This window comes from Lissotriton vulgaris, chromosome 9, assembly GCF_964263255.1.
Source record: "Lissotriton vulgaris chromosome 9, aLisVul1.2, whole genome shotgun sequence".
Classification (NCBI taxonomy): Eukaryota; Metazoa; Chordata; class Amphibia; order Caudata; family Salamandridae; genus Lissotriton; species Lissotriton vulgaris.
This window is the reverse complement of record NC_141697.1, coordinates 1,119,980,800-1,119,993,893: the sequence shown is the minus strand read 5'-3', so window position 1 is coordinate 1,119,993,893 and position 13,094 is coordinate 1,119,980,800. Positions and strand designations below refer to the sequence as shown.

The 13,094-nt window shown below is 47.0% G+C and overlaps 1 protein-coding gene across 4 annotated transcripts in view; it reads right to left on the bottom strand.

Moving 5' to 3' along the window:
- ERC2 (ELKS/RAB6-interacting/CAST family member 2) overlaps positions 1 to 13,094 on the bottom strand; it is a 2,191,867-nt gene that overhangs the window by 352,029 nt on the left and 1,826,744 nt on the right. For all 4 annotated transcript variants that reach the window (XM_086939131.1, XM_086939132.1, XM_086939133.1 and 1 more), the window contains one exon: positions 5,828 to 5,890. In XM_086939131.1, the coding sequence (XP_086795257.1) occupies positions 5,864 to 5,890 (27 nt within the window). In that variant the 3' untranslated portion in view covers positions 5,828 to 5,863. The remainder of the gene's footprint in view (positions 1 to 5,827; positions 5,891 to 13,094) is intronic.

The window sequence follows — 13,094 nt, the reverse complement described above, 5'->3', positions numbered from 1 at the left end:
AGTAGGATTGGCCTGAGCGCCCTGAATTAGCGCTCCCAGTGAGACTGGGAGCCTGTGCCTGCTGTCTCCACCCCGGCTACCTCCTCGAGTTGGAGACAGCTTCAGTGCGCATGTCGGCTTGGCCGTGCTGACATGGCTGCCCAAACCCACATTTGCACTGATACAGGTGAATACACTCCCTCTCACCATTGACTGTCATCCCCCTAGCCCCACCCCCAAAGACAAAGCCAGGAAAGGAAAAATAAACCAATAATAAAACGTGTTTATTATCATTTTATTTTTCCATCCCTGGTAGTTTTAGGCAACTGGCAGGGGGTGGGGCTGACGCTGGTGAAGAGACAAGGGAGGTTGGAGTCCATCTGGAGAAGGGGATAGGATGTGGTCTGTCGGCTAGACTGCCGACTTTGGTACTGGAACCCAGGGTTCGAACCTCGGGGTCACGTCCACATCCTGTGATTCTGGGCAAATCACTTAATCTCCCTGTGCCTGAATGTGTAAGTAACCGGTACTCATGTAAAGCGCTCCAATACCTTTGGGTCGAGTTTGCGCTATATAAATATGCAACAATAAAATAAAAAATTGAACCCATATCAGTGGTATTTGGTTGCAGCTGTTGATCAGCAACAAGCTCAGTTAGATAGAAAATCCTAATAGATCTGTTTTCAAAAGCTTTCTGAATCATAGGTTACTGGGTGCCACAGTTGTGAGTCGGACAGTATTCCCATTTGGGGGCCCTGTAGTCCTAGGGATCTGCCCTAATGTTTAATTCTCTTCAGATGGATGGACACTCATCATGCATGTCTCATGCATGATATCATGCATGTCTCATGCATGATATCTTCACGGACTTTCTTAATAAATGTACATGGGTATGGATGTACGCGAGTGCACACTCTTCTCGGCGAACTCATGACCTGATGCCTCTGAAGAGTCATACCACAGTTAATAGTTACAGACACATTCACACTTTAGCATCTCTTCAATGCATCTTTTGCAGTGAGTTTGCCAATAATACTATTAAAGACAGATATTTGAGTCACACAGTGACAACTCTCTAAGCTAAGACTAGTGGATTAAATGTATTTGATGTGGATGAGAGCACACTGTTTGTTACACCTGAGAGCTATAATGTGGATGAAACACAAATTACTATAAAGTCTGTATCAGGGTATAGAGCACGGTTATTAAACATAAAGCCTGTGGCCCAATATGTGGCAACCCAGTATATCGTAAGTGGCCTGCAGAGCAGTTGTGTGTGATTTCTTTAGTTACATCATGTCTGTGATAAAAAAAGCTCCTGGAGCAATTTACTTACTAAATTGTGACGTGCGTGCCCGCAACACCAAGAACAACAGAGCTTTCAAGAGTGGTCTGTTGGTTATGTATTTATTCAGAGACAAGCACCGTTGCTAGAAAGTATGAACTGAACATTTGGTGCATCCTTAGCCATTTCAATGAAACGGAACAATAGCCAGTATTCCCATTGAATGATGCAAGCTACAGCTTAGCTAGGGCAGGCACTTTAAATTATGAACAGTATATCTGGATGAGTTCTAGAGAATTGATAACGGACGGAGAGAAAAGAGATGAAGTTGGAGCATTGAGTAATAGGGTAAAAACTTAAACGTAAAAGAGATAGGATAATTTTAGAAAAGGATACACAGAAGACCAAAAGAGATGATAGAGAAAAGAAGTGGAGAAAGAGACTGAGCCTGATAATGTCTGATAAAGGAAAGAGGAGGTAGACTAGTAGAGAAAATGAGATTAGAAACAATGTTTATAATTAAAGTTGGAAAGTAAAAGAAGGGGAGAGTGGGGAATAGAAAAAGAGCAGGAGTGAAAAGAGAATGAAACCAGAGGGGTGCATTAGGAGAATGGAAGAAGTGTCAGAGTGACACCGCTGGAAAAGGAATTTGGCAGTAGAAAGAGAACACTGAGGTAGAAAGAGCGAGGGGGAAGTGATGGGACCAGGATCATCTGCAAAGAAATAGAAGCCTGGTAGTTTGGCACAGAATTAGGTTCTTAGACGCATATGGTCATTAACTTGTGTCAGTGGGTTCAGGGTGTCCCGTATCTGAATATGTAATGCAAGAAACAATTCACATCTGGCCTGATTTATATAATAATGGCACATTAACAGCTCTCATTCAGTATCTCTGCTTTTAATTGTGGAGTGTTTCTAAACAAATGCCTTTCAATAAAGCATATGACGTTTTTGCCAATTGCTGACAAATGGGGCCATAAAATGCACCATTTGTTCCAGTTATTTTGAAAGTTTTCTCGCAGGGGGGGCACTTGTCAAATTGCCTAATTCAGAGAGTAGGGCTGAATCACTTCACCGGATTGCATGCCCCACTGGCTAACAAAAACACGGTAACCTGGACAGTCCGGTTAAACAGGCTGGGCACCCCTGATTTAGAATGGCTTAATACATTTACTAAAGCACCCACAAGTTTCAGATTGAGGCAACTTCAAAAGTTCTGATTCACATTGGGAAAAGGTGGTTATCAGAGCACCAATTGAGTAACCTCTAGACAAGGGATAGGGATAGGGGCAGGTAAGAGAGGTAAAACCGACATCTAAATTTTGAACAAAATTATAATGTTATTAAAATAATGGCAGGTTGTATACTCCCCATGACCCTTATAACAAGCATTGGAAATGCAATAGGTCTCGCAGCATTAGAGTTAGTGCTTTTAGAATTGTTTATGGGTTTTTTTTGTAAATCTTTAGCATTTTTGTTTCCTGTAGCCAATGCTAAAGAATTACAAAAAAAAGCCATAAACATTTCTAAAAGCTCTAACTCAAATGCTCCGAGACCTATTGCACTGTGTGAGGGTGAGGGGTTGAGGGTGAGTGAGGGTGAGTGAGGGGTTGAGGGTGAGTGAGGGTGAGGGGTTGAGGGTGAGTGAGAGTGAGAGTGAGGGTGAGTGAGAGTGAGGGTGAGTGAGGGTGAGTGAGGGTGAGGGGTTGATGTTGAGGGTGAGGGGTTGAGGGTGAGTGAGGGTGAGTGAGGGGTTGAGGGTGAGTGAGGGTGAGGGTGAGTTAGGGTGAGGGGTTGAGGGTGAGTTAGGGTGGGGGGTTGAGGGTGAGTGAGGGTGAGGGTGAGTGAGGATGAGTGAGAGTGAGGGTGAGTGAGGGGTTGAGGGTGAGGGGTTGAGGGTGAGTGAGGGTGAGTGAGTGTGAGGGTGAGTGAGGGTGAGTGAGGGTGAGTGAGGGTGAGTGATGGTGAGGGTGAGGGGTTGAGGGTGAGTGAGGGTGGGTGAGGGTGAGTGAGGGTGAGGGGTTGAGGGTGAGTGAGGGTGAGAGGGTGAAGGTGAGTGAGGGTGAGGGGTTGAGGGTGAGGGGTTGAGGGTGAGTGAGGGTGAGGGGTTGAGGGTGGGTGAGGGGTTGAGGGTGAGTGAGGGTGAGGGGGTGATGGTGAGGGTGAGTGAGGAGTGAGAGTGAGGGTGAGTGAGGGGTTGAGGGTGAGGGGTTGAGGGTGAGTGAGGGTGAGGGTGAGGGGTTGAGGGTGAGTGAGGAGTTGAGGGTGAGTGAGGGTGAGTGAGGGTGAGGGTGAGTGAGGGTGAGGGGTTGAGGGTGAGTGAGGGTGAGTGAGGGTGAGTGAGGGTTCAAATCGGTTTTTGGGGGGTAGCTTTGAAATCAGTAGTCTTCGATCTGAACCGGGAGGGTTGGAATGTAAGGTGTCTGGCAGTGGATTAATGAGTCATGACCTGTATTTAAGACCATCCGCCTCGATATCAGGCGAGACGAGATTTACTCGTACAACCGTGGGCTTCTGAGCAGAGCTTCGGGCATAGACACTTTGTTTTTAAAATAAATTAAACACTGCTCTTAGTCCCAAGTCAGACACTCTATCACTGACGCTTTGGGAGCTTACGGGATTATTGCCCCAGCTACCATGTCAGCGAAGGAACGAGAGAAGCACCGGGAAGCCAGCAGCTCCCAGTGCACTACTGGAGGCCTCGCTGCGGTGAGTTAATCGACCTCTATACAAGAACGCCCAATACCCTCCCGCATGCCAGAGTCCACAGGGCCATTCGTCAGGAAGTGGTGCGTGGCAGCGCAGACCTCAGCGTGCGCCGGCCCTGTGCGGCTGGGTCGTTCTTTCCTGATAATCAAGGGTCAGTTCCGGGGCAGCTAGAGAGAGACCTCTTCCGCTGCAGAAAGGTTGGCTGGCCCACCTTTTTTGGGGCGGGTTATGTGTTTTCTAACCAATGGCAGGGTAAACTGGAAAATACAGCCACAAAGACTCTCCAAGCTCCGCCTATCATCCTGTCAATCTGTTTAACACCAGTTTTCCGATAATCTTCTCTTGTTTTGGAAATTGAAGTTTAATAGAAATGGACTTAAAGTAGAGACGCCCGGATGTTTGTGATCTTCATTTGGAAGTTTTCAGGTAAGGCTTACATGCAGGAACATTCCGCCTGGATCCGGAAAGTTAATGCGTAGGATGTTATCGCTAACCGATTGAGTAAACGGAGGGTAAGTGAGGTACAGGAGAGCTAGGGATTTAGAAATACCGAAGACATACGTCGGATAGAAAAGTGTGCCAATTTGGAACAGGAGGCAGAGTTGCAGCAGAGGTTGGGGAGGCGTTGTAGAGAAGTCACGGCAGAGAGAGCAATACAGGGCACATGTATACTTAATGTGGCAGGGAGGAAAGAGGCACTGATTCAGGTCTGTGATTCGGAAAGAGTGACTGACTGCAACAAGATCGTAAATGTTGATGTTAGGCAGGTGGCAAAGATGGTAGCTTAGGGCAGGGGAGGGGGCGGAGCGGGGAGAGGGAACCGATGGAGCAAAGGCTGATAAGGGGAGGGGGGAGGAGAAATGCGACACGGCGGGCAGGGGAGGGGGCGGAGCGGGGAGAGGGAACAGACGGAGGGAAGGCAGATAAGGGGAGGGGGGAGGAGAAATGCGACACGGCGGGCAGGGGAGGGGGCGGAGCGGGGGCCTAGTGCGGCTGAGGGAACTGATGCGCACGCGCTTTTAAGCTCAATGCGCATGCGCATTGAGCTTAAAAGTCACGGGCACTGCAAGGAATCGCCACGATTCCTTGCAAGTTGGATAAAGAGTGGATAAGCCCCCATAGTCTCGCTTGCTCGATGCGCATGCGCATCGACAGGCGAGACCTAAAAAGGGCGTTCCACCGGATGTACCATATGTACTGGCACATCACCTTTGAGTATTAAACCATGAGAGGCAAACTAACACAATGTCACTGTCACATTTACATGTAAAGCTACATAATACTGATTAGTGTGAACAAGACAGGATGTATGAAAATCAAAGGTACGTTTTAAGCATTTTTCAAGAAATTTAGTTGGACAAGTGACAGATGTGCTCAGCTGTAGACCAAAAAATTATTATTCCTGATTTCCGAGTATTTGGCAAATATATGGGTGTTTTGTGTAAACATTTTTTTGTACATTATATGGCCTTTATTCTGAGCTTCTTGAAATTCCTGACTTGTGTGGAAAAATTAGTTATCACCCGAATTTGAGATATGCAGAATGACCGCATCTACAAGCTTTCCATAGGACACATCCCGCCAGGTACAGGCTGGCAGAATACATCTGTGGAAAGTGCCCTTATATGTGGTAACTCTTAATGGTGAAGCAATAATGCAATTTAACCTTTGTTGCACTGAGCAGCAAGTTCCTAACCTCCTCTGCTGCTCTGTTTGAGGTTTGAAGGCCATTGAAAAAGGTGCCTTAACCATCCCCATGCGATCGATCTTACACGTCCATAATAAAAACAGGAACTATGTGGACATGTTCATATGAATTCCAGTTTGCATGAGATAACGAACACATTTTCTCACCCCTCTCAAAACTGGAACTCTGCTTTCTGGAATCTGTTATGCCCATATTCCTTCCTCGTCATCCTGAAGACCGGCCAGCGGAGAGAAATTGAAGGTATTGGAATGAAAGAAGAGAATAAATCAGGCAATGTGATTACAATTAACAACTATGCACATGTGTTATTTCTTTGCAACAAGTGTTGCAACACAGTCAATGACAATAAAACATACTATATTCAAAGACAAATAGATTCTATGATGTATATTTAAGAAACAAAGAGTAACATTTTAGGACAATTTTTGGGTTGGTAAAACAATACATTCACAGGCAAATCAGTAATCAGTAGCCCTTTACCATGTAATCAATACAGGAGCCATCCACTGGAGAGACAAAAACAATGGGGCATATTATCAAGGGGATTTATCTCCGCTTTTTTTGGCTTTAAAAGCCAAGAAAGCGGAGATAAAGTTATCTCCCTATTACCTAGCTGTCGCTAACACCAGTTAGCGACAGCTAGTAGGAGATAGCGGCCATCTTGGGCCCCGCTTTGCATGTCAGTGATATTTATCACTAATGGCATGGAAAGTGGGCGTGCTAAGATGTTAGCGACTGGAAACAGTCGCTAACATCGCTATCTCCTATTACCAACTTTTGGAGATATTCGCGCTAAGCGCGAATATCTCCAAAAGCTAACATCTGCCCCAGAGAAGTTCTTAGCCATGTTATCCAATGGTAGGTGGATAACATGGCTAAGAGCATTAGCTCGGTAATGCCTGAATATCGCTGACTTTTCAGCGATATTCATGCATTATTTCCGGTTTTTATCGCATTTGCGATAAACCTTGGTAATGCCAAGGTTTATCTGCGATAAAAATCGCCGCAGCTCAGCGATAATTTTTTCTCGTTAACCAAGCAATAGCGATAATTATCGCTATTGCTTGGTAATATGCCCCAATGATCTTTACCCAGTTCTGCCTCTCTAATAATCATTAACAATAGGCATTCAGGAATATTTGTTTGTTTGATGATGTCACCTGCAGATTTGAAATGTATTATGACATCATCCACCAGATTAACCTTGAATGTTATATTGCCTATCAAGAAAATAGCCATTAGTGTGAAATGTCTCAATGCTTGTAGATTCTAAAACTTAATTTAAACTGTTTGATCATGCAAACATTGGCATCTTTTTTATGCAAGATTAGGGATGTATGAAATCACCTAATGTTTCTTGTCAACTTTTTAAAAATTCAATAAGTATGATGCAAAATTCAGTTTTCATAGCAAAATGTGAATTACAGGTACCATGTGTGACTTTTTTTTAAGCCAGTGCGGATAACTGTAAAACAAACTCGCATGAGATACCAGTAGGAGACTGATTCAAGCAGAAAATCTGTCTTGGAGAGGCATTTTCTAGGAAGTTATATTTCTATAACATTACTAATGCTTGATGAACTCGTGGTCTACATATATTTTAAGGGGGATTATGATTACCTCGTTAGCAGACATTTCAAACTCTATTAATGGAAAAAGCTGAGAAATTTCATGGAAATGCCTAGTTGATGAAACATTAACCACCTTTAATGGACTTGCTCCTTTCACAGCGTCACTCCGTCTGGTAGCTGCTGCTGTCCCCGTTTGCTGCTGCTGACCTGGAGGTCAGGAGTTCGAGGCCCTCCTCCAACAGCAGGCTCCTGCCTGCGCCTCGCCCCTGGTGGTCCAGTGGTAGAGCATCACTGCTCTGCTGCTGGACTGTCCTTCTGTCTCTATTTCTTTTTTTTCTGTCTGTCTCTCTGCTTTTCTCTTTCTCATTTATTCTGCCTCTGCCTTTTGGCTTTACTTTTCTTCCTTTTTCCTCCCTCATCACCCCTGCGATCCCCCATGGACCCATCCCCTGCCAGGGTCCATTACCATGTTTTCCTGCCTCCCAGCTTTCCAGCTACCTCACAGCACTACTTAATAGAGGCCGCAGCGTCAAAGGCATACCTAAGGCGAGCCCGTCTGCGCCTGGACCATGCCAGCACCGGGGATCCTAGTGTTCGGACACTTCACTGCTATGATGCCAGCACCCTCCTAAACCTCAACCCTGGACGCCACGCCACCTGCCATCTAGCGTCACCAAAGAAGACCCATGAACCCTTCACCTGCCAGAACTGCAACTGACCAGCTCAACTGCATCCTCCTCCATGTATGATCCCTCCACAAACAAAACACAGAAATCTTGGACTTCCTCAACTCCACCCCTCCGGACATCGCTTTCTTCATGGAACCCTGACTAACCCCTACTCCAGACCGAACATTGCCATCGCCAACGGCTATGAAATTTCCACTGCAAAGACCGCCCAACCTCCCAGGAGGAGGCATGGCTATTATCCTCAATAACACCCTCCGACTGACCACACACTCTAACACCCCAACAATGACTATGGAACACCTCCACTTACAGATCCAGACCAACCCCAACACCACCCTCCATGGCACCCTCATCTACAGAACCACCGACCCCTGACCGCCCTTCACCGACATCATCATAAACTTTATCGCACCCCAGGCTCTCGCACCCACCGACTACATCCTACTTGGAGACCTCAACTTCCACATGGACAACCTCAGTGACCAGAACACAACCTCCCTACTGGAAAACCTCACCAACATCGGACTCATCAGACTCAAGCAGCTAGTCACCACACCGACTCACTCAGCTGGCCACACGCTTGACCCCGTCTTCTGCGCCAGCAGGTATACCAACTACAGCCACACCACCAGCTTCAACTGGACCAACCACCTCTGCGTGCATCTTGCCTTTGCCACACCCACCCTACACCACCACACTCACTGCCCACATTTCAACTGGATCAAGGCCACAAAGAACTTCTTGTTAACTCCCTTAGCACAACTACTCTGCCTACACCAACGGACACCAACATCGCAGCATGCAACCTCCACTGATGAGTCTCTAACTGCATTAACACTCTGGTACCCCTCAAGGAAAGACCAGGCAAGCACCACTCCAAGAAAGCCAGCTGGTTCACTCCCACCCTCCATGAGTCCAGACGCACCTGCAGACAACTCAAGAAGTGATGGAGGAACAACAGAACCCCGAACACCCACAATATCTTTACATTCTCCATAAATGCACACCACCTCCTCCTCAAAACTGCAAAGAAAATGGCCCTCCAAAACAGAATCCGCGGCAACGCACACAACAACAAAGAACTATTTGTGATCATCAAGGAGCTCTCTATCAATCAATCAATCATAACACTTGTATAGCGCGCTACTCACCCGGCAGGGTCTCAAGGCGCTTGGGGGAAGGGGTCTGCTATTGCTCGAACAGCCAGGCCCAACAGCGAGACCAGAGATGTCCCGCCCTACCAAGACCTATGCAACAAACTCAGCACCTTCTTCCACCACAAGATAGGGCAGATCTACAACAGCTTCGACACCCTAGACACTACCACTGTGCCGACACCACCGCACACAACCACACCACACCCCATTAGAGGGTGCTCTGCTGGACTCTGCTCACAACAGAGTCCCTGTCCGTACCACATCTTCGACAGAGCAGATGCCGCCATCGCCCGCCAGCATCGCCGCACCATCACCTGCTCCATTGAACCCGCCACCTACCCCGATGACTGGAAACATCATGAGATCAACACCCTGCTGAAGAAGCCATCCTCAGATTAGACAGACTTCAAGAATCTCAGACATATCTCCCTTCTCCCCCTCCCAGCCAAGGTCATCGAGACGGTCATCGAGACGGTCATCAAACCTAACTCTGCATCACAGAAGTAAACCACATTGAGGACACCTCCCAATTGGGCTTTTGAAGGAATCACAGCACCGAGACCACACTCTTTGCCACCACCGACGACATCCGCTTCCATCTCGACTGGGGCGAGACAGCTGATCTCATGCTACTGGACCTCTCAGCCACCTTTGACACCGTCCTCCACTGCACCCTAATCATGAGACTCTACGGCGCGGGCATCCATGGCAAGGCACTGGACTGGACTGGGTCCATTCCTTCCTCACCAGCCGGAGTCAGCGAGTTAGACTACATCCTTTTCTATCAGAACCTACAGAGATCAGCTGTGGGGTGCCCCAGGGTTCCTCCCTGAGCCCCACCCTCTTCAACATCTACATGGCCCCCTCTCCCAGCCATCATCAGAAGCCACAGACTCAACATCGTCTCCTACGCCTACGACACCCAGCTGATCCTCTCCCTCGCCAACGAACCAACAACCTCCAGAACCAACTTCCACAGCGGAATGAAGGCTGTTACTACCTGGATGAAAAACAGCTGCCTCAAGCTCAACTCTTACAAGACCAAAGTACTCATCCTGGGACTCAGCCATTCAGCCTGGTATGACTTTTATTGGCCAGCCGCTCGGTCTGAGCTCCCACCCTGATGGACCACGCACACAAACCTCAGCATCATACTGGACTCATCACTCACAATGAACCGCCAAATCAATGCAGTTTCCTCCGCCTTCTTCCACATGCTCCGCCTGCTTCGAAAGACATTCAGATGAATCCCCACAGAATCCAGACAGATGGTCACCCATGCACGCATCACTAGCAGACTTGACTATGGCTATGCACTCTATGCCAACTTCACCCAGAAACAGCTCAAGAAACTACAGAAGGTTACAAACAGCCGGTCAGACTGGTCCTTGATATCCCCCACCCCAGCCACATCATGCAACACCTCTGACAACTCCACTGGCACCCACTCAACACGAGAATCACCTTCAAGCTCCTCACACATGTCTTCAAAGCTCTCCACGATGAAGGACCAGCATACCTGAACCAGCGCTTTGCATTCCACGTCACCGCCAGATAATTCTGTTCTGCTCAACTCACCCTAGCCTCTGTCCCCAGGAAGCACAAGAGCAGAACCGGGGGAAGTTCATTCTCCTACCTCGCTGCCAAGACCTGGAACACCCTGCCCCTCCAACTTAGGTATGCCTCACTGACCCAACTAAAGAAAGACCTCAAGACCTGGCTCTTTGAATGATCCTCCACTCAGAAGGACCAGCAGCCCCTCCCCCTCCCCTGTGCCTTGAGACCCTCACGCCACATTTTATAAGCCCTTGATTGATTGATTGATTCATGCTAAAAGGCAAAATACACAAAGGCTTCAAATGTCCTTAATAATGCCTTACGTTTGGCCATAGCAGGCTATACTGCCCATTAAAGTCTCACTGTAGTGTTGCACTGCAAGAATTATCCATGACAGATTTTAGTGATGATGCTGGGCACATTCTACATTTGTTCTGCAGAAACTAAGTTTCCAGGTATATTGTTTGTGTGAGAGGGAGTATTGCATGCTCTCCATATTCCACACTGGAAACACACCTAAAACTACTTCTGTTAAACGCAGGGAGCACTTGACATTTTAAAGTGGAAAAAGTAAGGATACACCCTACATTTGTGGGAATTTAGGGAAAGGAGTTTCTCCATGGGCCAAAAGGTTTCCTCAGGTAGAAAAGCAATTTGAAGAGTAATAATATATTCATGCTCATTTTTGCAATGTGCACTTGTTAGAAATGTGTCTCTAATTGGCAGTGGTTTCACCCTGTCCAAGTAGGGATCTTTTCTCGTCAGAGTAACAGAGTCACACAGCTAAGATAACCCCTGCTCACCCCCTTCGTAGCTTGGCACGAGCAGTTAGGCTTGTCTCAGAGGCAATGTGCAAAGCATTTGTACACACACACAGTAACACAACTAAAGAAATCCAAACCCGTTTAGAAAAATAGCCAATCTGACAAAATATCACTTTTAAAAGATTAAGCAAGATTAGTTAGGAAATCAATTAAGGCATTTGTTTTAGCAAAAAGTATCTGAGATGTGTCAAAAATCAAAGCTGGTGCAAGGCGCAGTGGACGTAAGGCGCTGGAAAACCAAAGCGATGCATCAGTTTCTTACTACACAGAGGAGGTGATTTGTCAGTTCCTTACTGACAGGTGAGGTGATGCATCGGTTCCTGACTGGCAGGGGAGTTAAGGCATCGATTCCTTACTGGTAGGGGAGGTATTGCACTGGTTTCTAGACACACTGCCTCAGTTCCTTAGTGCAGTAGGGTGTGGTGTTGATGAAGAGTCAGCATCCAGGGACAATGCATCCAAAATACAGATGTGCTGTGTTGATGCAGGTGCTGTGTTGATTTCACAGCCACAAGCTGGTGTTGCATCAGAATCAGAGTGGGTGCCATTGATGTTGGTGGCATGGTGCTCAGGACTCACACAGTGATTTTTCTGACATGCTATGGCAGCAACCTGGGGCCTGTGGTGAAAGCTGTGAACCATGCTTCGGTGCAGGCAGCAACGATGCATTGATCTTTTGCAGCTATGCGCCGAGAAAATAAGAGCTGGGAGTCAATTTTTTCCTTAAGATCCCCTGGTTGCACTTCCAATGGCACTTCCAAGGGCCCAGGAACAGGATTTGGCACCACTTGGCAAGTAAGGGCTCTCAGTAGAACAACCCAAGCACTCATAGGTAAAGTCTTTGATGGTCCTGAGACTTCTTAACAGGAGGCAAGCATGCACAAGCGCTTGGAGAACCTTCGAAGCAGGATGTTGAAAGCAAAGTTCAGTCCTTTCACTCCGAGGACAGAAGCAGCAAGCAGTAGGCCAGCACAACAAAGCAACAGGCGGAGTGGCAGTCCCATCTACAGTATCCAGCTCTTCTTCCGGGCAAAATGTCCTCAGTCCATAAGTGTTCTGATCTAGGGGTGTCAGAGGTCCAATACTTATACCCCGTTCTGCCTTTGAAGTAGGAAAACTTCAAAAGAATGTTTTTTTAATGCACAACAGCCTGGCTCCAGACACACTACACGGGGGTGGAGAGAGCTTTGTATGAGGACAGTCACAGCCCTATTCAAATGCTGGTGACAACTCCCCCCACCCCTCTAGCTCAGGAAGGCCCATCAGCCTGGTGATAGCCCATCAGAATATGCAATGCACACCTCAGCTCTCTTTGTGCGACTGTCTAGAGTGAATTCACAAAAGCCCAACTGTCAGCCAGACGTGTATTCTACAAACAGGCAAAGGCATAGAATGGTAAAGCAAAAAAAGCCCACTTTCTAAAAGTGGCATTTTCAAACATGCAATTTACAAACCAAATTTCACAAAAGGTGTATTTATAAATTGTGAGTCACAAACCCCAAACTCAAAATCTCAATCTGCTCCCAATAGAAAATTACACTTAAAAGATTTTTTTGTGCAATTCCCATGTTACCCTGTGGGAGAGATAGTCCTTACAATAGTGAAAAATAAAATT